The sequence below is a fragment of the Chroicocephalus ridibundus genome, chromosome 3 (genome assembly GCF_963924245.1).
Source record: "Chroicocephalus ridibundus chromosome 3, bChrRid1.1, whole genome shotgun sequence".
NCBI classification, from domain to species: domain Eukaryota; kingdom Metazoa; phylum Chordata; class Aves; order Charadriiformes; family Laridae; genus Chroicocephalus; species Chroicocephalus ridibundus.
The window spans coordinates 78,409,026-78,435,152 of NC_086286.1; the positions used below are offsets into that span (position 1 = coordinate 78,409,026).

A 26,127-nucleotide genomic window follows, 5' to 3' on the forward strand; every position below is an offset into this window, starting at 1 on the left:
TCACTGTCTTTGGACATAGGTAAGTCTCTCATAATTCATTCCTTTGCCAACACCTACTCCATTTCTTAGTGAAGAAACAGTAACTGTCATCAGTTGCAAGTAATTTATATGACATTCTGGGTTATTTACCTTGATTTTTTTCAGCTTCTTCTACTGAACCAATATATTTGGTAGCAACTTCAGGGTTATCTATTGAGGGATCTAATGCATAACCTAGACCAAGAGGAGAAATAAAATACTGTTATATCAAGTTTTTTAGTTTTGTACAGCATTTATTCCCCCCCCCCCCTCCATATTCAGTGATTTTTTTTCCTGTTGGCTCTCAAGGAGCTAGGGATGAGGAAAGGTTGACACTTTGAAATCCCATCCAGTTTTCACTAGTCCTGGGTATTAGTATTATTACAAAACTACTACTCATTACCATGAGGTCTTTGAGTATGCATTGCTGCCAGAATGCTTAAATTTGCACAAAACAGAGAAGTAAATAAATATAATAGGCAACAGTTAACATAAGACACAAAGGGAGCGTAGTCACGGGGAGCAAAGTCACAGAATGGTGGAGGGGGGACCTCAGGAGGGTGGGAAGGGACCTCAGGAGGCCCCTGGCCCAACACCCTGCTCCAAGCGAGGTCAGCACTGAATTCAGAGCAGTTTGCTGTTATACAAACACGAGATTTTGAAATGCCATAGCAACCTCTTCTTCTTGTAACACAGCATAAGGGAAAAGACTAGCTCAAAATCTTATTGTTAGTGACACGTGATTTTAAACAGATGCTGCTTTAGTTCGGGGCACTGTTCCTTGGTCTGCAAAGGCAATAAGTCACGCTGAAACCAGCCCCATGCTGCTGCACACAGAGAACCCTCTGGCTTCTGCAGCAGCCTCTGGCCCCTGCCCACTACCTCTGCTGGGTCAAAGTGAGCGCTACTCATCTCTGGCAGTCCTGGGGATGGCAGCAGCTGGAAGGAAGAGGACAGAGATAGGGGAAAAAAAAAATAAAAGCAATTGAAGTTTTCTAGGGCTTTGTGCATATCCTGTTTCTCCCTGCCGAAATTATTTAATCCTCCTCCTGCCAGAGTTGTGAAAGCCTGTTCCTTCAACTTGAAAGCAGTTGCTTTAACTAACGTGGATAGTATCAAAGGCAGCAGCAATGGCCTTTTATTTTTAAAAGAATTAAGTATTCACTTCTTCATTTCCTGATTACAGCTATTCAATCTCATTAAAAAAACTCCAAGCCAAACAACAAAAACTGCTGGATTTACTCTTATAAATAATTTATAAAATGTATCAGCATTTCATAGATATTGAGGATATTTACAATTTTTGATACTGAGGTTCTAATTTTAATATGCATATCTTACAGTTTTTCTCCATTTCTCCTGAAGTGGATAGCATGATCTTATGAGAATAAGAGACAAATAAACTCATCTAGTTTCCAAGGAACAGGTGCACTAAACATTTACTGACCACCATGGCTTTTTTTTTTGGAAAGACTGCACCCTGGTGGACATATCACCAATTTTTATTAAATATTATTCAAGTGACAAAATGTCCCTTGAAGACCCAATGAGAATTTCTCTGTATCAGAAAGGGAAAAAAAAAAAGGGGGGGTGGGGGGTGGAGACGCAATGAAGATATGAAATCACTGGGAAAAGTAATCACACACACAAAATCAAAGAAATCTTACAGCATTCAGTCTAATTCTTATGTTTTTGTTGATTCACAGAGACTCCCATGAACAGTGGGAGATTACCCAGGCCACCACAGAGACCAATGGTCCATGAAAGCGCTTGGGTTTGCACAAGTTGAGAACCTATGAACATCATCCCAATAGCCAAAGGAGATCATAGAATCATAGAATCATAGAATTGTTGAGGTTGGAAGGGACCTTTAAGATCATCGAGTCCAACCATTAGCCTACCCTGACAAGAGCCACTTCTAAACCATGTCCCTCAGTGCCCCATCTACCCTTTTTTTAAACACCTCCAGAGATGGTGAATCCACCACCTCCCTGGGCAGCCTATTCCAATGTTTAATAACCCTTTCAGTGTAAAAATGTCTCCTAATATCTAATCTAAACCTCCCCTGACGTAACTTGAACCCGTTTCCCCTCGTCCTATCACTTGTCACCAGGGAGAAGAGGTCAGCCCCCATCTCTCTACAACCTCCTTTCAGGTAGTTGTAGAGGGTGATAAGGTCTCCCCTCAGCCTCCTCTTCTCCAGGCTAAACAACCCCAGCTCCCTCAGTCGTTCCTCATAAGGTTTGTCCTCCAGGCCCCTCACCAGCTTTGTAGCCCTTCTCTGGACACGCTCCAACACCTCAATGTCCCTCCTGTAGCGAGGGGCCCAAAACTGAACGCAGTACTCAAGGTGGGGCCTCACCAGTGCCGAGTACAGGGGGATGATCACTTCCCTAATCCGGCTCACCACACTATTCCTGATACAGGCTAGGATGCTGTTGGCCTTCTTGGCCACCTGGGCACACTGCTGGCTCATATTCAGCCGGCTGTCAACCAACACTCCCAAGTCCTTTTCTGTCGAGCTGCTTTCAAGCCATTCTGCCCCAATCCTGTAGCGCTGCATGGGGTTGTTGTGACCCAAGTGCAGGACCCGGCACTTGGCCTTGTTGAACCTCATACCATTGGTCACAGCCCATCGGTCCAGCCTGTCCAGATCCCTCTGCAGAGCTAACCTACCCTCAAGCAGATCAACACGCCCGCCCAGTTTAGTGTCATCTGCGAACTTACTGAGGGTGCATTCAATCCCTTCATCCAGATCATTGATAAAGATATTAAAGAGAACCGGCCCCAGCACCGAACCCTGGGGGACACCACTTGTGACTGGACACCAACTGGATTTAACTCCATTTACCACCACTCTCTGGGCACGGCCATCCAGCCAGTTTTTTACCCAGCGCAGAGTACACCTGTCCAGGCCATGAGCAGCCAGTTTCTCCAGGAGAATGCTGTGGGAAACAGTGTCAAAAGCTTTGCAAAAATCCAAGTAGATAACATCCACAGCTTTTCCCTCATCCACTAAGTGGGTCACCTTATCATAGAAGGATATTAGGTTTGATAGGCATGACCTGCCCTTCACAAACCCATGCTGACTGGGCCTGATCACCCTGTTCTCCTGCATGTGCCGTGTAATGGCACTGAGGAGGATCTGTTCCATGACCTTCCCAGGCACCGAGGTCAGACTGACTGGCCTGTAGTTCCCCGGATCCTCCTTCCGGCCCTTCTTGTGGATGGGTGTCACATTTGCTAACCTCCAGTCAGCTGGGACCTCTCCGGTTGTCCAGGACTGCTCATAAATGATACCAAGTGGCCCGGCGAGCACCTCCGCCAGCTCTTTCAATACCCTTGGGTGGATCCCATCCGGCCCCATAGATTTGTTCACCTCCAGGTGCTGAAGCAGGTCCCTCACCATTTCCCTTTGGATTAGAGGGGCTTCAGTCTGCTCCCCATCCCTGTCTTCTAGTTCAGGGGTCTGGGTGCTCAGGGAACAACTGGTCCTACTGCTAAAGACTGAGGCAAAGACTTCATTAAGTACCTCAGCCTTTTCCTCATCCTTGGTCACTATGTTGCCGGCCCCATCTACTAGAGGACAGAGATAATCCTTAGTCCTCTTCCTATTGCTAATATATTTATAGAAGCTTTTTTTGTTGTCCTTGACAACAGAAGCCAGGTTTAGCTCCAGCTGGGCTTTAGCCCTCCTGATTTTTTCCCTACATAGCTTCACTACCTCTTTGTAGTCGTCTTGAGTGGCCTGCCCTTCCTTCCAGAGGCCATAGATCCTCTTTTTTTCCCGAAGTTGTAACACTAGCTCCCTGTTTAGCCAGGCCGGCCTTTTTCCCCGACGGCTTGTCTTCTGACACATGGGGACAGCCTGCTCCTGCGCCTTTAAGACTTCCTTCTTGAAAATCACCCAGGCTTCCTGGGCTCCTTTGCCCTGGAGGACTGCCTCCCAGGGGACTTTGTCAACCAGGCTCCTGAAAAGCCCAAAGTCCGCCCTCCGGAAGTCCAAGGTAGCAGTTCTGCTGACCCCTCTCCTTGCTTCTCGCAGAATTGAAAACTCTATCATTTCATGGTCACTGTTCCCAAGACAGCCTCCAACCTTCACATCCCCCACAAGACCTTCCCTATTTACAAACAACAGATCCAGCAGGGCACCTTCCCTAGTTGGCTCTCTCACTAGCTGTGTCAGGAAGTTATCCCCAGCACATTCCAGGAACCTTCTAGACTGTTCCCTCCCTGCTGTATTGTATTCCCAGCAGATGTCCGGCAAATTGAAGTCCCCCACGAGGACAAGAGCTCGCGATCTTGAGACTTCTCCCAGCCGTTTATAGAATATTTCATCTGCCTCCTCATCCTGATTGGGCGGTCTATAACAGACTCCTACTACGATATCCGCCTTGTTAGCCCTGCCCCTGATTCTTACCCATAAACACTCAACCCCATTATCACCATCATTAAGTTCAAAGCATTCGTAACACTCCTTAACATACAGGGCCACACCCCCGCCTCTCCTTGCTTGCCTATCCTTCCTGAAGAGCCTATAGGCATCCATGGCAGCACTATAGCTATGTGATCTATATCATCTATATCATCTTCACTATATCATCACTATATCATCTTCCCAACCATTTCTCAGAAAGACTACTGTCCTAGATGATGGTCCAGTTCATTTATTTTTAGATGCTGAAAAAAAATTTATTATTGAAATTAGTGGAAGAGCCATTCCAAGAACACAGCAAGTGTTCCTACACAAATGGAGCAATCCATATGCAGACCAACTCTGGAGCTTCAAAGCTGGTAAGACCCAGTCATGGAACAACATATGCCCAGATGCTCCCTGAATGTGATACAGGGAGAGACATATATACCAATGACCTCTTATGAAATACAAATTCCCACTACAACCTTTTTTGTTGTTTGGCTTAGGTATTCTAGGCTGTTATTAGGATTTACCTCCATGGATAACCAAACTGAGCAGACACTGCAATTAGACTTTCACTAATTTAACTGCCGCTTTTATTAAGCCACTATTTCAATGACTTATTTTCCAAGCTATAAGGCTTCTGTTAACAGCAGAGAGATAATACTTTGGATTTATGTCAAAATCAATACAGTGGTTTACTTGTCCTCCAACTGTATTGACACAGTCTCTGGGACTCTATTTGCTTGGTAGTTGTAAAAGAGGGACAGTATTCTAATGAATAGGGCCCCAGGGCTGAGCACGGCTTCCCGTGGAAGCGGAGACTTCTTACAGGGGTTGAATTTGGTCCAGCATCATTCTCATAGCAAAGCTCGGAACAATTTCTACTTTCTAGTGGATATGTGAAAGAGAATCTTTTCTTTCTGGCTGGGACTCCGAAACGCAGCTGCAAAAGACAGCTTGCTTTTATCCTACTCAGTTGGTATGCCATATAATGTGCCCTGACTCCTACGTCTCCTTCAGTTGTATTTAGGAGGCAGATATTTCACGCTACGTTTTAGCAAGGAAAGGTACAATTCCACCTACATCCATAATTTCAGTGCCTCTGAAAATGGTTGGTTAAATAAGCAGACTTTGATGTGCGTTCCAGAAAGACAGCTAATTAAGGTATGTTTACACCGTACTGTGCAAATGCGGCGTACAGAGACCCAAGGTAGCTCAGGTATGTGGAACAAGGCAGCTGGACTGACCCATTCCAACTGCACTGGCCTCTCCGCAGGATCAAAGTAATCAGAGAATAAAGCGCCTACAACTGAAAGAGGTAATAGCGACTGCAGGTGTTGCATGTAACATGAGTAGATGAAAAAAACACAGAAATGTTATTTCCAAGCCAGAGTCATTTTAAGCTCTTAAAATACCAGTCTTACTGATGAAGTAATCCTGATATAACCAAGTTACTGAATACTCAAAAAGAGCTTTGAGATACATGGACAGGAGATTGTTTCTTATTTAATAAGACACTAATATCTTGTGACGGAGAGAATTTAAAAATACTAAATGCTGCATGAATGAAGCAGTCCACTGACGACAAGTACTGATGCTGTAATAGCTGTGAAATTATTTTTCTACCATATTCATGAACAGTTTGTGTGCAGCATCTAAAAAATCTGTAATTCCACTCGACACTGAAAATTTATATATGCACATATAATTAAGGAGAGTATACTGTCTTTTTTTTTTTTTTCTTTAAACAGAGCTCAAAAGGGTCTTTTCAAGAAAAGTGACTGCTTCTGCTGAGAGTACAGATACAAAAGAATAAACAAGTGTTTGTATTTTAGGACCTCCTAGTCTTTTTAGCCATGCTCCAAGGACAACATTAGAAAAATAATGCTTGTTAAGCTTTTGGCCATTTACATCATAATAGATTGTGAAGAGAAATCGGTTTTTCCAGAGAGAAAGCCTTCTCTTTAATAGCTGAAAATTATATAAGAAGATTGCCTTACATCAATGGATCCAAAATAGGGTAGATTACCTATAACTGCAGATGCAAAACTGATTTCCAATTAAAAAAAATGTCCAGCTCTCACAGAGCAATTATTAATGGCTTTCCACCAAACTGGGGGAAGATCTTATACAAGATTATAAAATGGCCTGCCTGGACTATTTTATTCAATACTTTTATGGATTATGCCATCAGCAAAGCATCACATACGTGTAAAACCTGCAGCTGACACCAAAAACAAGTGTGAAATATTTCACTTGAAAAGACATGCTGAATGACAAATACCAAAAAAATAAAACAACTGATTAGGTACGGTGGAAAATAATACAGGCTGCAAGGGTAGTGGTGTTGATAGACTAATTAAGTGTATCTGACATCAATGAGAAAAAAAGAAAAAAGAAATCTGAGATTTACTGCAAAGGAAAAACTATATAAAACATGGAAGAGCACTGGCAAGGCCTAATCTAGATTAGCACGTCCAGTTCTAAGCAATGTATTTTAAAGAAAATTCAGAGTAACAAGAATAATAAAATACTGGGGGTGGGGGAAAGCCTAGAAAAGATTGAAGAAACATGCTTGTCAGTCTAAAAAGAGACAAAGGACAGAAGGTGAAAAACTGATGGACCAAAGGTAGTTTCAATATGTGAAACATTAGAGACAACAACGACCCATGGCTTGATAGGAATGCTGAAGGGAATATAAGAAATAGTTTAAATTTGCAGCACAAAAGGTTCAGGGTAGTATCAATAAAATCTCAACTATTACACTCGTGAAAAAACTGCAACAACAACATTTATGTAGGTTTTAAACCCATGCAGGATAGTATAAAAATAGGAATGACCTTGAAGCAATTCTGACTCAAGAGATCTAACTAGATCACGGGTTTCAAGCTGTTGTTTGTGGATACAGGACCTGAATATCCCCTGACTCCTTCTGGGGAGTCTGAAAGACAAGAGAAGCAGGTCTGCCTTCACAATAACACGGGTTTGCAACCTCTTGGAGGTCAAGGATGAAATGACAGCTTAAGAATCCAGGGTCTAGGAAGAAAAAAAAGAAAAAAAAAAAAAAAAAAGAGAATGACTAGAGCAGTCTAAGATTGACTGCTTCCAAACACTGGTATCACAGACACATTCTTGATAAAGAAGCTGAGGCCTGGTTGATCTGTCAGAGACACGAGGTTTGCATTTGGCATGCTCTTCCTCAGTTTTTCATGGACGGAGAGACAGTACAAAAGTGACTCAATTATGCTATGGTATTTGTGAATTTGTATAAAATACATTCTAGAAGGGCAGCTCATTTTCAAGAGGTTGTTTACTGCAAAGAGAAGCTACAGATCTTAACCCTAATGTGGAAAACATCTCCAGGGCCTGCATCAACTTTATCTCTCCAAACTCCTGGAATGAAGGCAACCTTACTGAGATAGGTAGATTTAAAAGGTTATTGGTACTGAGAACGTTCAAAGAGTGCTTTTTTGATGGAATAGTTGGGGATAGCCAATAGGTAAAGAAATATAAGCAATTTGGAATGACACACTATCTCAAAAAAGCCATATCCTTAAGCAAAAGGTAGCACAGAAATCTGAAACCTCAGATAACAGGGATAGCAACAAGCACAGAATCCTATTTAAACTGAGGGCAGGGAAATGAAAAACGCAAGCATGCATAAAAAATAGCAGAGGCTAAAAATAATACATAGTGAAATAGGAAGATCTTGTTTTAAATTCATAAACTAATGTAATTGGTTGGACAATACTGACATAATTGGGTAGAATTCATTCTTTACCAGGTAGAAAGAATACAGAAATAAAATGGTTATACCAGTGGGGGAAAAACATTCTATATGCTACAGAAAGCTTAAAGACAGATCAGATTAACAAGTTAATAGTCTAAACAAGCATTAAAGGATCCTCTGGATTGAAATTCCAGGTTTAAGTAGTGGTGAGTTCAGTTGCCAAGACTCCCTTACTGACCGTTCAGCCAGAAGACGCAACAACCATGAAATGGTAGCAGAGATTAAACATGTGCTTGGGAAAGAAGCACAGTAATAATGACATATTTTAGTCACCTCCTTGTAGCAGACTGTGCAAATCTCACACTCCAATGTGATGAAAACAGCATTTTTTACACAATGTACTTGTACCATGAAGCAGTCATGTTAGAGAGTCATATGGAAAAAAAGCAATTAAGCAGTGCAGGAAACTTAGTTTTAAGATTTTTTTTCTAAGGATACCCATTTTAGCAATGACCATAGTGCAGTATAAATCAACAGTGTTGAGGAAGCAAAGAAAGCTGTAAAAACATTTACTACAACGATCTCAGTCTTAAAACAGCTATATTAAGTAAAGAAGATTTTAAAAAGGACCAGAAAGTGAGCATCAAAGGGTTAAAGCCTTTTCCAAATGCAGGGACACTTCAAAGACACCAGGTAGGAGAAAAAGAGCTAATGCCTGCCAGCTATTAAAAGATGACTTTAAAGACACCAGAAGGAAGTGAGCCCAATTGAACAGTATGTAAAGAGAAACTATTAGAAATAAGGAACTATTCTTCAAAAATTGCATCCAAATGTGAAAAATACAAAGAACAAATTCTAGTAGACAAAGTAAATACTACAGTAAGGCAGCCACTCCAGCTTCCCCCCCCACCCTCCCCAACAAAAAAAAAAAAAGCAAAAAACCCCAGAAAAAGCAAGGAGCAAATCACATAAGGTATAGAAACTGACACTGACACTTGTCCTTTGTCAAAAACTGCAGGGGCAGAAAGCATACCAGAGAGCATGTAGGCCAACAGATGACCAAGGAATGAAGAGAGAGCACATGTTCACCATGGAGGAGCTTGGGTAGGCTCCCATACCAGAACCTTTCTTTATGGGTAACATGACAAAATATCTACCTTAAAGTGAAATGTCAGGAGACTAAAGAATCAAGTAAGTAGTAGCAAAACACTGCGACCAGATGGTAGTCATCCAAGAGATCTAAAGCCGAACCACAGTGCAAAAACTCTCACTTAATATTGCCTCAATATGACAGAAATGGAACGTATTAAATACAATGCCAACTTTCAAAAGATGCTTCAGAGGAGAACTGAGGAACTTCAGGTCAACCAGACAGACATTTGTATGGTTAGAAGTTTCAAGCAGTAGAAACTATAATAAAGAAAACAACGAATAGGCACTTGGATGAGCATTATATCTCGCAGCAGAGCAGACAAGACAGCTTTCTGTACAGGCAAATTACAATGCCAAAACCTCCAGAATATTTCTGAGGTGACAATCACGTGAATGAGCAAAGCTTGGTTGATGTTGGATACCTTTACCAAACCAAGTTAGACTGATTACAGGGTGCCTCAAGGACACTTCAGAAAACCCACAGATCTTTACATGGTCAACTGATTAAAAGTCATTAAAACACTGGCAAGAATAAATGGTTAGTTTCCACAGCACAGGAAAGTTGCTGGAGGATCCATGCTGTTCCACATATTGATAAACGATCTGGAATAAGGGAGCAAGTAGCTTTTACGAAGTTACTCAAAGCCGTAGAGAAACACGCAATGTTAAGAATTCTTAGAAACTGAAGGGAAAAAGCCTCTCATAAGCCACAGAACAAATTCTCGGTGAGACGACATGTTAAAAGCTGCGCGCTGCTTTGCTGTTCATCTCGGGAACGATACAGTGGAACTAGCAGAGACACAGAAGATAAACAAGCACAGCCATAGGCAGGGAAAGGCTGCAACAGAGGAACAGGAAGACTGACCAGATCTTTTCAGGTGGATAAAAAGCAGACTGAAATTAAGTTATGGCCAAGATCTATAAAATTATGAGTGACACAGAAATGATGAATAAGAAATGACTGCTCATGGTGTCATGAGCAACGCAAGAGACTAGGGGATATCAAGTCAAACTAGAAGGTTCTTAAGTTCTCCAAGTTCAAAACAGATGTACTTCCTCACACAAGGTGCTGGTAAGCTGCAGAATTGCCTGCAACAGGTTACTACATACACAGAAAAATTACATGGGTTCAAGAAGCAGATGGACAAATGTGTCAAAAAGAAAACCCAAACAAACTCAACAAATTCACTGAAAATTAATAGAGACCTTGCCCTTGGTTGAGACTACACATTGTAAAATAGTATTTAGATGTATCACTATTCACCTGCTTCTTTCTTCTACACCTCACTAGATGCCCATTGCTCATTGCTGCCCCCTGTCTAACACAATAAAGGGCTGGAAGGACCCTCAGTCAATGGCAGCACGAATGTTCTGAGCTATCCAAGCATCACAAGGAAAAAGTACTTTTGACAGTAAATATTTACTGCAAGAGAAGCAGATGAGAAAGACTGTTTGCCAAAAATATCTGGGTTTTCTGAATATATATTAACTATTAACTTTTAAGATACACAAAACTATTTTTTTTTTTGAAAGACTCTGCAGCAGTTGAGCTGTTTTGGATACATGATCTCATTTACCACCCCCTCTCTCTCCTACCACGCTTGTCCTTCATTTATAGTCACTGCTTATCTACATGCTAGCCATTGCAGATTTGTCTGAGACCTCCTGCCTTAGCTAAACAGCCTAACAGAGGCCAGAAGTCTCAAGATCTGAAGCTTTTAATTAAGAGGTTTACTCTCTGTTCTTCCAATATGTTATGACTTAGTCATTAAAAACATGTATGACTTAGACTTATGCCTAGCAATTATACTTGCGGTTTTATATCTGGTCTTTTCCGAGAAGATATTTACTACCTGCTTCCAAATGGAAAAGAGAGCATTGAATTTTTCAACAGGCAACTTTCTGACAACTTAAAGGAGTGCCCTAGTGAGCCAGGGCATCATGCTCATTTACTGCATCTTCTAGCTCCAGGTTCAGCTTCTCAGTGCTTGTTCTTGTAGTTTAAATTGCCTATCTCAGCCTTTTCATAATTCCATTTTCACCGTATCCAGATCATTATCTATTGTACATTTCTAGGAAGCCAAATATGATAGTTGCACATTTGCCAATGTTATCAGTCTTAAAAACATATTTTTATACTCTCTTGTAATACAGCTTTCAAGGCAGTTGCTGTACGCTGATGATATAGAGCAATAGCAGGAGCTTTGAGTAGACACACTAGTTCTATCTTCCCCTAAATAAAATTTAACAAAAAAACCCACCAAACCAAACACTATATGCCTACAGACTCTTTTTTCCATTATTTATTTTACACCACACACACCCCAAAATACACAACCCACACAACGCAACATTTAATTTCACAGAACAAAATCTAATCTGTCTATTCGGATCCTGAATAGGCTCCTACCTGCATTGTCTGTCAAGTTCTAACATCAAAATTGCAGTCAAGTATGTAAAAGTTATGCTACGGAACTAGACATCCATTTCTTAATATTGGCATTTTGCTTATATTCCATATCCTAACAACTCAGTGAAAAGTACCTACTAGCTAAAACTGTAAAGAAAAAAACCCAAACAACTGTCTTAAATACATTTAAGTTTTTAACATTTACAGGAAAACCTCTAATAAAACCCAAATACGAAGAGAAACTGGGGATGTTATAGTCTCCGATTTCAGGCAGGTTTCACTGTAATACATGGCTCCCACAGATTTAGCAATAAAGTTCCAATCTCGTCCATCACAGAATGCAGTAAGTAAATTCATGCATGAATAAAACGTTAATGAATTTAAGAGGACTCGTGTGTAGGGAGGTGATTTTGAGGCATGATAGTTTGCAGGGAGTAGTATTTTGAATGTAAATACGAATAAAGAAAGACACAGGTCTGTTTGTGCAGAGAGTTGAGTGTTGTGACACTAAGTTTACACAGGAAGTATCACAACTTGCCTAATAGACTGAATTTGAAGAATATAAAGTGATACTTGATCTGAAAACAAAGATTCATGTTTGCAAGACAAGCTCTTGCAGTCAAGTTTAAGACAGAAATTATTAACCCATTATATGTAAATACATGGCAGTTTTGTTCTTTCACATGCGTCCAAAAGAATGCTTAGAATCCACTGCCTTTCCATGTTTCCCCTATTAAAAAAAATAATCATTTTTTCTTACAATTCTATACAGAGTCTATTTGAAACTCAAGCCTCTTCAAAATTCAAATGTTTCATTTTTCAAATGCAACTATTTACAAGTGAAAAGGTTCTTCAAGAAAGCAGCAACTATAATGACCACCAATATAGAATCCTCTGGGCCTGTCTTTGCTAAGAATATTTTAGTAATGCATTCCCACTTTCTTTGATTCCTGTTAATTCAGCTCGTATCTACAGTCAACCGCTTTGAAGAATGTGACAACTCAGTAAGGCTTCCTCCTGGCTTTGAGAGAGCTACCTTTAGTTAGAATCACATGAAAGAATCTATTTGCATAACAGATCTACAGTTATTTGTCATATTAAAAGTGTGAAATTTTGATTTGTGTTTTCTACACTGATATAACTAATGGAAGGATTAATTAAGAGGGGTTTGGTAGGAGGTCATACACTTGATTACAGTTTCAAAGGGAATTACAAAATGAGATTTCCCAAATAAATATTATGATCTCCAGCCATATAGATTCTCATTCAAAGACCTTTCCCCATTTTCGTAAGTCTGTTAAAAAGCAATTTACAGAGCTTGCAGTCCTATTAACTGTTCTAAAGAGAACAACTTACTTTGTCTGACCTGAGCATAATAAAGGTGGAGGTCAATTCTACTGTTAGGGACTTACCATAGGTTGCAAATGTTCTTCTTTGTTGTTCAAACATGAAATCATTGATGTGAGCTGGTTCTGCATATCCAGAAAGCATATTTCTAGGTGCAGCCATCTGTTGAGTTCTAAATGGGTTTTCTGGTCCAAACTACATCAATAGCGTTAAAAGAAAGTACATCAGAATTACTAATTTCTTATTAATGTATCTGCATTTTTTCAGGAAAGAAAAAGAGTTGTCTTTCCAAATCTGTAACGCAAAATTACTTCAACTTTGTATTTCTTTATGGCTATTGAATAAGCTTCTTGCTCTATTATTTTACACAGCAATTGCTTACACAGTCACTTTGAACAGCTCGTTTCATGACTGAACTTTCTAGCCTGTATTAGTGGTACAGAAGACAAATCAATATCAACTACTTGACACAAAACACTGCCATTCAGTATGTGATCAGTACAAGCATTCAGAAGACAAACCCACAGCATACTACCTCTTGTAAGGGGGAGATATCAAGAAAGAGATATCAGCTCCTACTAAACTCAAGTACTTAATACGAAAATTACAATGCCAAGAATACTTTTGTGCACTTAAAAAGCACTGGGGACTCGCTGTATTATTCCAGGAAATACACTTATGAAACCCTGTCTTGCTTTTCTTCTTGTGAGATGACAAATGCTAGTCTTCCTGACCATACCACGGTTAGGGAAAAGAACAGTGAATACAAACAAATGCAATTCACTGAGACTAATATCAAACTAAATTTAATTGTAACCGCTATGCTCGTCAGACATTTGCAGACACCTGAGACTGTCCCACGTTAGGCTTCCCTAACTAAAACACTTACACAAGGTAACACTGTACTAAGTTTAAATCAGTATTTTTGCTCACACACTTCGTGGCTTTGGTATGTTGCAAAATGCAAGCTTGCGATGTAAAGGCCAGTTTATGTGGTTCCAGAAATGGCTTTCTAAACATAAATCATAATTCGGATTGACGCAGCCTTTGTCTACCTAGAATGCTAACCCCTGGTCTAACAGACAAATGGTACAAAGAAGTTAGATACTGAAAAGAGTTAAATGAACAGCTGTTTTTGTCTTTCAGATAATAAAATAGAAAGTGGTTCACATGGCACCAGGCAGTCCAAATTCAGACTAAAATCATTTTTCTACTACACACATTTAGCATAGCTTAAGTTGCTAAAATACTTAACACTGATGTGAATAGTTATACTGAAAGTATTTGGATTTTAATTTTAAATCCTCCTCTTAAGAGCCATATATCCGCAAGACTTAGAACCATTCATCACACTCTAAGTAGCATGATGAGTAAATAGCAAAAACGTGAAAATAGTAAGAGGCTATTTTGATGCAGCTCGTGTTTTACTCAACATCTTTATAATGCTGTTTTCCTAGCTTGATTTTTAATTTCTGTAGCTATAATTCTGATAAACATTTTAAGATCTTCTTAGAACAGCTTTACGGAGAATATTAAAATTCAAGCATTAAAAATATCAACACACGTTTAGAATCTTTTTTTCAATTTGCCCAGACAAAATTCAAAATATAGCAAGCATCCAAAGAAGATATATTTTATATGAATTTCACAGGAGATTTATAGAACCTCTGCCCTTTAAGCCAAAGGCATTTCTGCTCTAAAGATCAATATTGTTTCTTACCTCAGGTGCAAACATGGTATCATAAGTGGGATTGTATTGAACTTCCTTGATAGCAGGATCAAGGTGTACTCCTGTTTCCACATCTTCCTGAAATAAAATAGACATATTAATAAATCACTTTTCACATACAGACTTTTAAATGTGTGACGTTACTTCCCTTCAGACCAAACTAGGGCGGAGCTCAAGTTGACACTTTAAGCACTGTAAAAGCAGATGAGTATGTTGGCCAAAGTTTCTATTTTTAAAAAATATTGATTGCAAAACCCATGTCAGGCCCTCACTGAGAAATAATCTAAGACACATGCAGAATTTTGCATGTGTATTCTTTTTTTTTTTTTTTTTTAAATGCTTCATGCACACATTTTGAAAACAATAGCAAGATTGGAGGCAAGCTTTTTTTTTTTTTTAGGATGTTTTAAAACCAGACCTTGTAAAGAAGAGTAAATTAAAATAGCCACTAATTCAATATAACCGTGTGAAAACTAGACTTCTACAAAAGGTAGAAGTCAGAATTCACAAGTAACTGTTTTGAAAGATAGTTGGGAAAAAAATACTAGACATCAGCGCAAACATACGTATAACAATGAGTTTCAGAGAATCCAACAATTCCTTATCTCCAAGTTTTTACCAGAAAGTATAGACATAGTTCAGCTTCAGTATTTAGATGCGTTTCCAAGCCTGTTGTGATAAAAGTTTAACTTGATAGATGAAGGGACAAGAAAGAGGCGCTAACCAAAAGAATAACTTCTCAAGCAACTCGAAGGGAAAAACTCAGAAGGGCACATGCAGCTGAAGACAGAGAAGATGGCAAAGGAGAAAAAGGCTGATTAGGTAGCAGTGCTCAAAAAGACCTGGTTTCACAGAGCTGTACAAAGGCTCATTTACATTCATCTTAAATTGACACAATGCCCCCCTACCCCCCAGTTAATGAAGGAGAATGTTATGTTGCAGTATCATTACTGGTATCGCACCCTGCATCTTTATTCTAGAATAAATGTATTTGAAAGGGATTTACAATGTGCTAGTGTATTGACAATATCCCTAGTAATTATACTGGAAAAGCTATCTCAGCATCAGTGCTTAATCAGTGCTCACCTACAACAGGATCCAAAAGCATCTCCAACTCACAGAAGGCAGTGGCACAATAGAGGATTGAATTTTAGCAGTCACTTCATTAATAGAAAATTACCTCGAAAAAATTCAATCTTGCTTTGCATTATAGTATCTTGAAAAAGCAAAATTGCATGTTCTTTACTTATTTAATATTATTAGCTATTCTCTGACATGTCGTGCCCAGAAGCTTTATTTCTCCCCAGCTCAACAGCAGGTAAATTACAAACAAATTTGCTTAAGCACGTAAGACTTACATGCCTTTACTTCAAACCATAGAATCATGGAATGGTTTGCACTGGAAGGGACCTTAAAGATCATCTAGTTCCAACCCCCCTGCCATGGGCAGGGACACCTCCCACTAGACCAGGCTGCTCAAAGCCCCATCCAGCCTGGCCTTGAACACTTCAGGGATGGGGCATCCACAACCTCCCTGGGCAACCTGTTCCAGTGCCTCACCACCCTCACAGGAAAGAATTTCTTCCTTATGTCTAATCTAAATGTCCCTCTTTCGGTTTAAAACTGTTAACCCTTGTCCTATCGCTACACTCCCTGACAAAGAGTCCCTCCCCATCTCTCCTGTAGGCCCCCTTTAAGTACTGGAAGGCTGTTATAGGGTCTCCCCAGAGCCTTCTCTTCTCCAGGCTGAACAACCACAATTCTCTCAGCATGTCTTCATATTACTTATGCATGTAAAACACTGTTTTCTACAACATAGAAAAGAAAAACAGTACCTAAAGATCTTTGCCTTGTTATCTGGTTACATTTTGTTAAAACCACTCAAAAAAAAAAGGGACTATACTTGGTTAAAATGTCTAAAAAGGAAAAAAAAAAGAAAACGACATCAGCGATCCCATGAATTGTTTTTCTACTAAGACCACTGTCTTAATAGAATTGTTAAGTCCAACTAGAAAGCTTTACTCTCACTATGCATCAATTATTTTAACAGGCAGGTCCAGCCATTGCACTGCTCTTGCTTGAGCCCTCAGCACTGCCAATTCCTGGCCTGACCTCATTTCTCTCATCACACGACCTTTCCAATTCACTGGGCTTGGATGACAACAGCTACCGGTACATTCACAGCCCTGACTTTCATACACTATGAACTTGCCTGGGAACAGCACAGCAGGCCTAATCCAGTCATTCAGCAACAAAAACAGACCTCCCTCCCCATCCCCAGCTAGAACAGGAACATATGAAAACCGTTTCCTAACCTGTATTACCTACACACTTAGATTTCCTTTCACAGCTCCATGACCTGAGGACATTTTCCATAGACAACGTTTTCAAGTTACATCATACAGCTTGCTCTGCCAGATAGACTTCACATCTTATCCACCAACATTATAATTTGAGAAAACAAAAATTAATATCATTGATAAAATGGCAAAATTTATTTGACCAACCGTCAGTGACATTTAAACAGTTATCAGTTTACTTGAAATTAAGACACAGGTTTTTTTCCTGCTCTTTAAACTGAAAGAGTGAGAAAAATCCAGTTTTGCAAAAATGCCAAGAATTTTTCAGATCTGCTGTTTCTCCTCCTCTTTTCTCCCTGTTAAGTCCTATTATATGCTGCTCGGCAATTGAGAAAAGAAACAGATTGTGCCATGAAAGCTGATCCTCTGCTGGACGATTATAGCAATTCTGGTTCTACTTCGCTGCTGGTGGAACAGTGCTGAGTCACTTGGAAGCCACACAATATGTTCGCTCCTAGACCACCACAGGCAGAGTCTTTCTGTGTGAAAACTACCCAGCCTTGAAATTGAAGCACATGTTATATTTATCAGAGCTATGCTCCCCAGGACCTCCAGCCTTATTCATGCTTTCATATATTTGGGCATCAAATGATGATCTGTTAACATGCTGCTGAAGCACATAATGGTTATCTTTTCATTATGCCATTTTGCTTTAAACTGTACAATAATTTGAACATGTCCCAACTCCCTACTTTACCTTCTCAGTATTTTAAAGAATTGAAATCTTGACAGGAAAATAAAGTATTGACATAACATCTTCTGAGATGCTGGTCTATGGCAAGAGCTCAAATTGCAGCAGACAAATTATCCTTTGGTCAACATCCGATAAATGCCACTTTGTACAGCATTACAAGACTTTGGTATGTAGCAGAAATATTAAAAATATTAACATAGTCCATCAATCATTTCCCAAATTGGCAACCTATCTGCATGGGGGCATTTTGGGTTGGTTTTTTTTTTTTTTTTTAAATGAGAGGAAAGAACACATAAGCAACCTCTGCACATGCTGAAGATCACTGGGTACAACTGCATGCATCACCAGAAGACTGTTTCAGCAGAATTCATCTTTCTAAGACCCAGAGAGTGAAAAAAGTAAACATACAGGTCTTACGACTCTGTCCCCTTACGCTGGCAACAGCCAACAGCATTCACCTCCGTGCATTCTAGATGCATTTGCCATAGCTACAGCGAACAGGGAAGGGATCACAGGAGCAGCAGTCTGGCAGAGCTGTGACTGAGATAAGGCAATCTAAGGGATCACATCCCTCTGCTGTGCTGTGGTTTTTCCTTTGGTCACACACGACATGTCTTGATTTATCTAAAAGCCTAAGGTGAGCAATTCATCGTGTAGCTGATGTCCCAAGGGTGACACAAGTGGCTCTGCGGGATGGAAGCCTATCAGTAGCTAGGCGGAGAGAGGAGGACATCTGTGAATTCAATGATGGGCTAACTATTACCCACGGTCACTTCCCACTCACAAAAGCATAGGAATCATAAAAAAGGGAGTTAAGAAGATGTCAATTTAAAACGATACAGTGTTCCTCCAGAGAAAGCTAAATGTTTAGCTTGTGTTTGCTGCAACTCAGAATTTGTACAAATATGGGCTTTATGGCATGCCATAATATGATAAAAGGTGGTATACCCCATAAAACCTGGAAAAAAAGAATTTAGGTTTTAGGAAGTTATGTTTTACTGAATATGGCTTTCTTGGAAGACATAATACCATGGAGCTGCAAACTTCAGCTCTATATGTCACCTCTCTGCTTTTCTCAGCGCTAGTAACAAGCGCCCAACTGAATACAGCTGCTGCATTGGGCACTGCTTATCAGCTAAGAAACACGCTACTGAAAAAGGTCCAAAAGAGAAAATTAAGAACGATCAGAGGTCTAAGAAAATATGACCTGTATAGAAAAACTGAACAACCTAATTCAGCCTAAAGAAGATTCAGGTTATACAACTTAGCAGAAAAAAGGACACCCAACACTGAAACTGCTCAGTCTGTAGATCCAATGAAGTTGGACAGGTTAAATGAGTGTCTGTCCAGACAGACACAGGTATCACCTGATGCAAGACGAAGCAGATGATGTCTTATCACTGAACTACTTGGTGTGTTGGTTGGGTTTTTTGTCTGTTTTCTAAATAGATGCGATGCCTGCTTACTTGTAGTATCAGGTTGATTTATGGTTCAGATATAACTTGATTAGGTAAAAAAAGTCTTTGATACTTAGCTGGTCTCCTTTTGCTTCTTTCATTCTACAACACAGCATCACACTATCATAGGGGAATGGCACTTGGGGCTGTACTCTGGAGCATTAGCATTTCCTAAAGAATCTACCTTGAGACAGAAAGAAGCTTTCGACGCTAAGTATAGACAAGCAGGTGCTTCACTGTAACTCCCTAGAGATCACAGAACGTCTAGCTCCTACCAAGGCATGCTGCTTTCGTCCTACCATAAAGGCCCTTTGGCCAGTGAAAAGTCATCATAGGAAAGAGCATAGGAAATCAAAGGGATTTTAGACTACAAATACAGTAAATCAGATTATCTTTCCTTCTTACAGATTCCTAAACATGACACAGTCCCGTTTTTCTTCAGAAAAAGCCTACCTGAGTGCCATAAATCAAAACTATTAACCATCTATTAAAAGTACTTGATTTATAGAATGCAAAATAGTTCAATAATTAAAAAAAAATCTGAAAAAAAAAACCTGCCAGAAGTTTTCTTTTACATGTATGCCAGAAACAAACATTTTTGAATTAAACACAGGCCAAATCCCTGTGATAGGCATCAAAGCAAAACCTTAAATAAAAGAAACAAACTGCAGCATGGACTGCAACACTGGGTGCTAATTCTGTTCCTTAGAATATAGTGGTGTTTATGTTAAGGCATCTCACAATCCTTTTAATCCCCAATATTTTTAAATGTCAGCCAAATTCTGTAATGTCCACTGTGCTAATACCTGGCTACCTGTAAGTTTAATGAGTTGTTTATGTATTTAGAAGCAGAATTTGACACTTAAATTCTCAAGTGTTTGTCTAAACACAAAGTTTGTTAGAACAAAGCAAAGGTCAGAGTTTTCCAGTTTCATACCATGCGAGCAAAGAGTTGTGATATCTATAGATGTTGGGTTTTTTTTCCCCCTGGACATTTTAGATAATAAACCTACAATGTTCCCTTCTCCCCAGGTAAATTCATTACTAATTAGCTAAATGGCTGAAAAGGGCAGGCTGCTTTGCATAAGACTTCATTAGTTTTAATTATCCATTAAATTAAAATGTGGTAAATTAAGACCCCATCCCATGAGCCACAGAGGCTTAAGCAATTTGTCACTTACCAATTCTTGCATAAATCACTTGGGCTGTCAAATATGCAGTATTACCTCATTCTAAAGATTTTAAGGTTTATTACCAAGAGATTAATGGCATTGACAGTGAATTCCCAACATTAAGATTTGGTTGTTATCAGTTTTTAGTCATTCTGCCCATTCATACACTCTTAACAGTAAATGGCCATCCCACTAGCTTCAATAGAATAAAAATAAACCAGCAAGAAAAGCATATGTTACTAGGCTAGCATCTTGCAGGATGACAAGTTCTAACCACCTATTCTCTCCTAGATATTTTGTGTTAAAGAAAGCAGGAAACCCCACCATATTAAAAGAAGCCAAAATGTTCCTAATAAATAGCACCTCCCAAGTCACTAATGTAAATCACTGCTACAGAATGGTTACACGATGACTTTATATCTTTCCTCTCTCCGTAGCTGGGCAGGGATTAGGTTTTAGAGAACATTAAGAAATGTGACTGAAATCTATTTCTTCCCCTAAAGTAGTAGTTTTCTGGACACCTGCACAGTGCCAAAGGTGAACTAGACTCAAGACAGAAATAGACCCAAGACTTCCAATCCCTTCCCTCATTAAAGACCGCACAAACCCTCCAGCCCCTGCACTGGGCCAGGCCAACCTAGTTGATTTCAACACACTTGAGTCTTCTCTCCTGAAAAACACTGAAGGAAACACTGTAGATAAATATTGTAAAATCTGCTCCCATACAAGTCTTACGCTGAAGTGATGGAGATTAAACAACAAATGTTCTCTCCAAAAGCAAAGCTTATAGCTGCAACATCTCCTGCGAAAGTGATTGCTTCACAGAACGTGCGATTTCCTGAATTTCCTCTAGAATTTTTAATTCAATAGTGAAGGTAAATACTTTGTGAGCAATCTTAGGGTGATTTTTTTCAAATCAGTAGAAGCTGTAGGAAAATTAATTATAATCGGTTTTGGCAATGTCTAGCAAAATATAACTTAGAAAGAATCCTAAAATAAGAGGCTTAGAATGAAAAAAGGAAACTGCTGTTATAGGCCTTGAAACACATGCTGGCCTCTGCTTTCAAATCAAAGCCAGCATTATTAAAACACTGAACATTCATAATGCACTGGTGTTAAGGATCAAGTAAATGAGCGTCCATATCTGACTTTTTCAGTTTATGTTCTTAATTAGCCTAATTCATTCCACATATAAAAGCTACCACTAACAAACACACCTTACTCAGCCAGCTTCTGGATAGCTAACAGCAAAGGAGCTCTAGGTCATCAGACTTCCATTACTTAAACATATTCTGGGTTTTTTCTCACTGCGTTAATCTTAGTTAATCAGTTCACAAGACTGATTGCTTTAAGAGCGTAAGAGATGAAGAGCCTGCCTAGCCCAGTATCATGGACACTGCCATGCTGGGGATGAGATCTCTATCGCCAGTTCACAGCTAGTTCTCAATAGGCTCATGCCCCACAATAATCAGAATCAACACAACTGTCCTGGAGCCACCCATCCTGCAGCAAGATGCTGTTACAGAGCAGAAAGGCTCTGTAAGAAGGAGTAAGAAAATATCTTGATTACCCTATCCGCTCTCCCCACAAGAGAAAACATCAGCCTTACGATAACTTGATGCCTAGGGGAGCGTAAGAACAGGGCAAGTGTACACGATACTACTCCTGCACTCTCCCAACAGACAAATATTTTCAGGCTAGAAGACTTTGTGAGCTTGAAGAAATCTGAGTATTTACTGACACTTCTTCCTTCAATGGAGCTCTTCCAAGTGCTTCATAGAATTGCCTAGGTTGGAAGGGACCTTTGAGGTCATCTAGTCCAACCATCAACCTAACTCTGACAAAAATCATCACTAAACCGTATCTCTAAGCACTATGTCTACCCGTCTTTTCAATACTTCCAGGGATGGTGCCTCAACCACTTCCCTGGGTAGCCTGTTCCAATGCATAATAACCCTTACAGTGTAAAATTTTTCCTAATATCCAATCTAAACCTCCCCTGGCGCAACTTGAGGCCATTTCCTCTTGTCCTGTCGCCTGTTACTTGGGAGACCAATCCCCATCTCTCTACTTCCTCCTTTCAGGTAGTTGTAGAGAGCGATAAGGTCTCCCCTCAGCCCCCTCTTCTCCAGGCTAAACAACCCCAGCTCCCTCAGCAGCTCTTCACTTGTCCAGACTCTCCTTGTAACAGTGTAAACTTTTTGCATACACAATATTTCTTGACATGGGAATAGCCCTACTATATGTTGCACGAAGAACTGCATCCTTTTGTTTGTTTTGAACCCTGCTCCTACTAGTTAGCTTATAGTTGCTGAACTGGAAGAGGCAGTGAATATTCAAGCCCCTCTCCATGACGTTTAATGATTTTGTAGGTCTCTGTCATGCTTTTCACCTCAGTCATCTCTTTTTCAGTTTTGGTCCCCTCAATAACTCCTCATACAGAAGCAGGACCCTTCTTCAGCCCTGCTGCCCCTTCTCTGAACTTTCTGCAGTTATAACATATCCTTTTCTGGATGAATGGACCTGAAGTGCACACTGTTTTCAGCACTCTAGCAGTGCTAAAAATAGTAGTAGAAACATGCACTTTCATCTAGTCAGCTTTTCAATTTAAAATTAAAGTAGAAGTACAGCTGGATTGAACTAACCAGTAATTATAGCTCAATGTTATTTATGATGAGTAATTTAACATCAAGACCAGCAATAGGCATATTTTAACAAGCAGACTGTAAGAAGAGGGTGTAAAAAAGCCATCCCCTCAAACTTTTAAAACATAGTTACAAATCATTACCTCTGTTTTCAATTATAGAGCAATTATTTTCCAAAAAATGTTATTTTATCTGTGATATACTTTGAGGCAAGGACTCGGCAGATTTCTGTACAATAAAGAAATACATCTTGGAGTAACATCTTAGGGCTATATTTGATATGCATATTTAAGTAACAACAAAAACACTAATGCTGTAGCTGAGTGTGCTAACAATTATGCCTTGCTAATAAAGGCAGGGGGGAACATATTCCTCTCTAATGTACACATAGGTCTCATGTCTGTGCAAGTTAACAGGCCGAAATTCTGAACCAGAATCAGGTACAGTGATTCTTAACTGCCAAAAATGCACTGTGTGCAGCTGTCGTTTATACTTATTGTATGACTAACCCTTCCAGTCTCCCTTCTTACCACCCTCTCTTCTTATCCATTCCTGGTCCCTTGTGTAATACATATCCATGCACTTAAGAGTACTTGATCCTTATTCATGTCAAAACAACATTTGCACAATTCAAATGATACTAATGAAATGCAACTCTGTTTTCCTCCTCACTCAGCTTCCTGTTTTTCCAACCTTGTACTTAGAGAATTCTTGTGACCTACACAAGACAAAGACAAACATCATGTCTTTTACATTTGTTCAGCAAGGGCTTTCTAATCCTAAAGAATTAGGGTAAATTCCTAAGGGGGTGACTGTCAAACTTTCACTGCCAATTGGTGGGACACTATCATTTTTAGACATTGAAGTCGTTGAGAGAATCTTGTCTATGAGACCAGCACTTCTTTCTTGAACCACAAAAGTCTGAAAAGAAAGCCTGATATCACTCTACAAGGAAATGATCTGTTACTCCTCAAAGAAGGCTGTGGTGCTAAACGCTCCAGTGTGTATTCAGAAAGCCTCAGCTTGAAGTCATTGATCTTTTCAGTTATATGCATCTCATCGATGATCTCAAAAATTATAAACAACATTTTAAGGAAACATTTTCATACTCAGAAACTTCACTTTTTATCTCGGTTAGCAGGATGCCTGCAGCAGAGACAGTCCCAGTTGCACTGGTGGATACCCCTTTCAGGGCACAGCCTGGCAAACAGCTTTGAATAGAACATGTTGCTGATGCCTCACTCTTTCCTCCAGCCGCTTTTTTCTACGCTGGCACTGGGCATTTACCTGTGCCGGCACAGCGTTTGTACAACTGCACTGCAAACCAGATCAAGGAACGGTTCCAAGGACCGTCCAATAACTCCACCAGAATTACTTTTTTAAAAATTCAGATCAGTTCCCTGATGTCCGCCACCAAGCATCTGCACAAACCTTTGTGCTGGCGTGGCAAAGGGAAACCCTGTTGCTACAGCATTAAGAGTGGTGAAGAGCACAGTCAATGCTACTTGCCACTTATCATCATTCACACTCAAAAAATATTATAGATGTTAATTAGCATTTCTTTCAAAGCCTGCACAAGACAGTCTGCCAGAGGCTGTAATTCAAGAAGTTAGATATTTCTAGGACTTTAAGGCATAAGAAAATACACATCTAGTCAGTAGGCACAATATAACATGCACACATAAATATGATCAGTTGCGATAACATATGAATTAACTAATGACAACAAAGTGAAAGATTCCATCTGCCTCCATCACAAAGTAGGAAACTTTTCAGAACAACTGGAAGCAACACACTACTACAGTGACAGGTATCATGGTGAGACGTCTGCTTTTGAGTTGAAATTAGTTGTTTATACTAAAAATCCCCAAATCAAACCAACGCCTTCCCCTCCCCCCTTCTGGAATCACAGAAATGAGCTAATATGATACTGAACTTGGAAAATTAAGGTTTCCCAAGCAACACTGGAATGAAAGCAGAAACACCTATTGTCTTTCAGGCTGCTCTTCAGAACGGGATTCAGCTGCACTCAGCCTATCGAGTATCGGTTTCACCCCACCACCCGGGCAAACCACGCAGAAAAACACCTTAAACTCGGGGGAGCAGAATACAAGAAAACGAGGAACTCCAAGCAAGGCACGGCTCTGAGATAAGAAATAATAGGCTTTAATACGCCCAACCGCCACAGTGAGGTCCACCGGCCGAGCTCCCCGACGCAGGCCCTCCCTGCCCAGCTCTGACCCCCACACCGCGGGGTAGGGGCAAGGCCAGGACCAGGCAACGCCTCTCTCGCCGGCCCCACACCGGCCCGCTCGCCCCAGCACCCTGCCCTTCCCACCCTGGGGCTGCCCCAAGGCTCTCCCCGGCGCTGGAGGCCGACGGCGCGGCCACGGGGCCCGTTCCCCCAGGCGGCGGAGGGACGCCTACCTTCACGGCTACTTCCGGGGCCGCGTCGACGGCCAGAGCCGGGGGGGCGGCGGGCGGCGGCCGGAGGTGCAGCACGGCGTCGCGGCTGGCGAGCACGGCGGCGCGCTGGGAGCCGCCCTCGGCCTCGGGCTCCGAGTCGGGCTCCGAGTCGGAGCCGCCGTAGGAGGCGAGGGCTGCGATCGCCGCCGACATCTTGGCGCGGGGGATGACGGGACGAGCAGGTCCTGGCAGCTCCGCGGAGCTCGCCGTGTTTGCCTTCCCCTGCGGATGAGACAGGGTGGGGCTGCACAATACAAAATAGCGCATTAAAACGGAAAGTGTGCTTTAATCGGTAAATTATGGTCTCCGATGGGATATAGAGGTGTCTGGGGGAGATCATCTCCTTTTTCTGTTGTTAGCGCTTAACCTTTCAGGACTCCTAGGCGGGACTACAAGCTCCAGCATGCAACGCGGCCCCAGCCGGCCCGGGCCCAGCGGGCTCTGTGAGGCGGCTGGCCCCGGGTGCCGTGGAGCGACAGCTGCCGTTCCGCCGCCCGGGCGGCGGAGCTTTGATGGTGCCGCTCTTG

General features: G+C 40.9%; 1 protein-coding gene across 1 annotated transcript in view; it reads right to left on the minus strand.

Moving 5' to 3' along the window:
• CDC40 (cell division cycle 40) overlaps window positions 1–25,961 on the minus strand; it is a 45,922-nt gene extending 19,961 nt beyond the window's left edge. Inside the window, exons 1-4 of the mRNA XM_063329793.1 lie at window positions 25,562–25,961; window positions 14,798–14,884; window positions 13,143–13,272; window positions 130–213 (exon numbers count right to left, since the gene is read on the minus strand). Coding sequence (XP_063185863.1) covers window positions 130–213; window positions 13,143–13,272; window positions 14,798–14,884; window positions 25,562–25,867 — 607 coding nt within the window. The 5' untranslated portion in view covers window positions 25,868–25,961. The remainder of the gene's footprint in view (window positions 1–129; window positions 214–13,142; window positions 13,273–14,797; window positions 14,885–25,561) is intronic.
• Window positions 25,962–26,127: the final 166 nt, after the last annotated feature.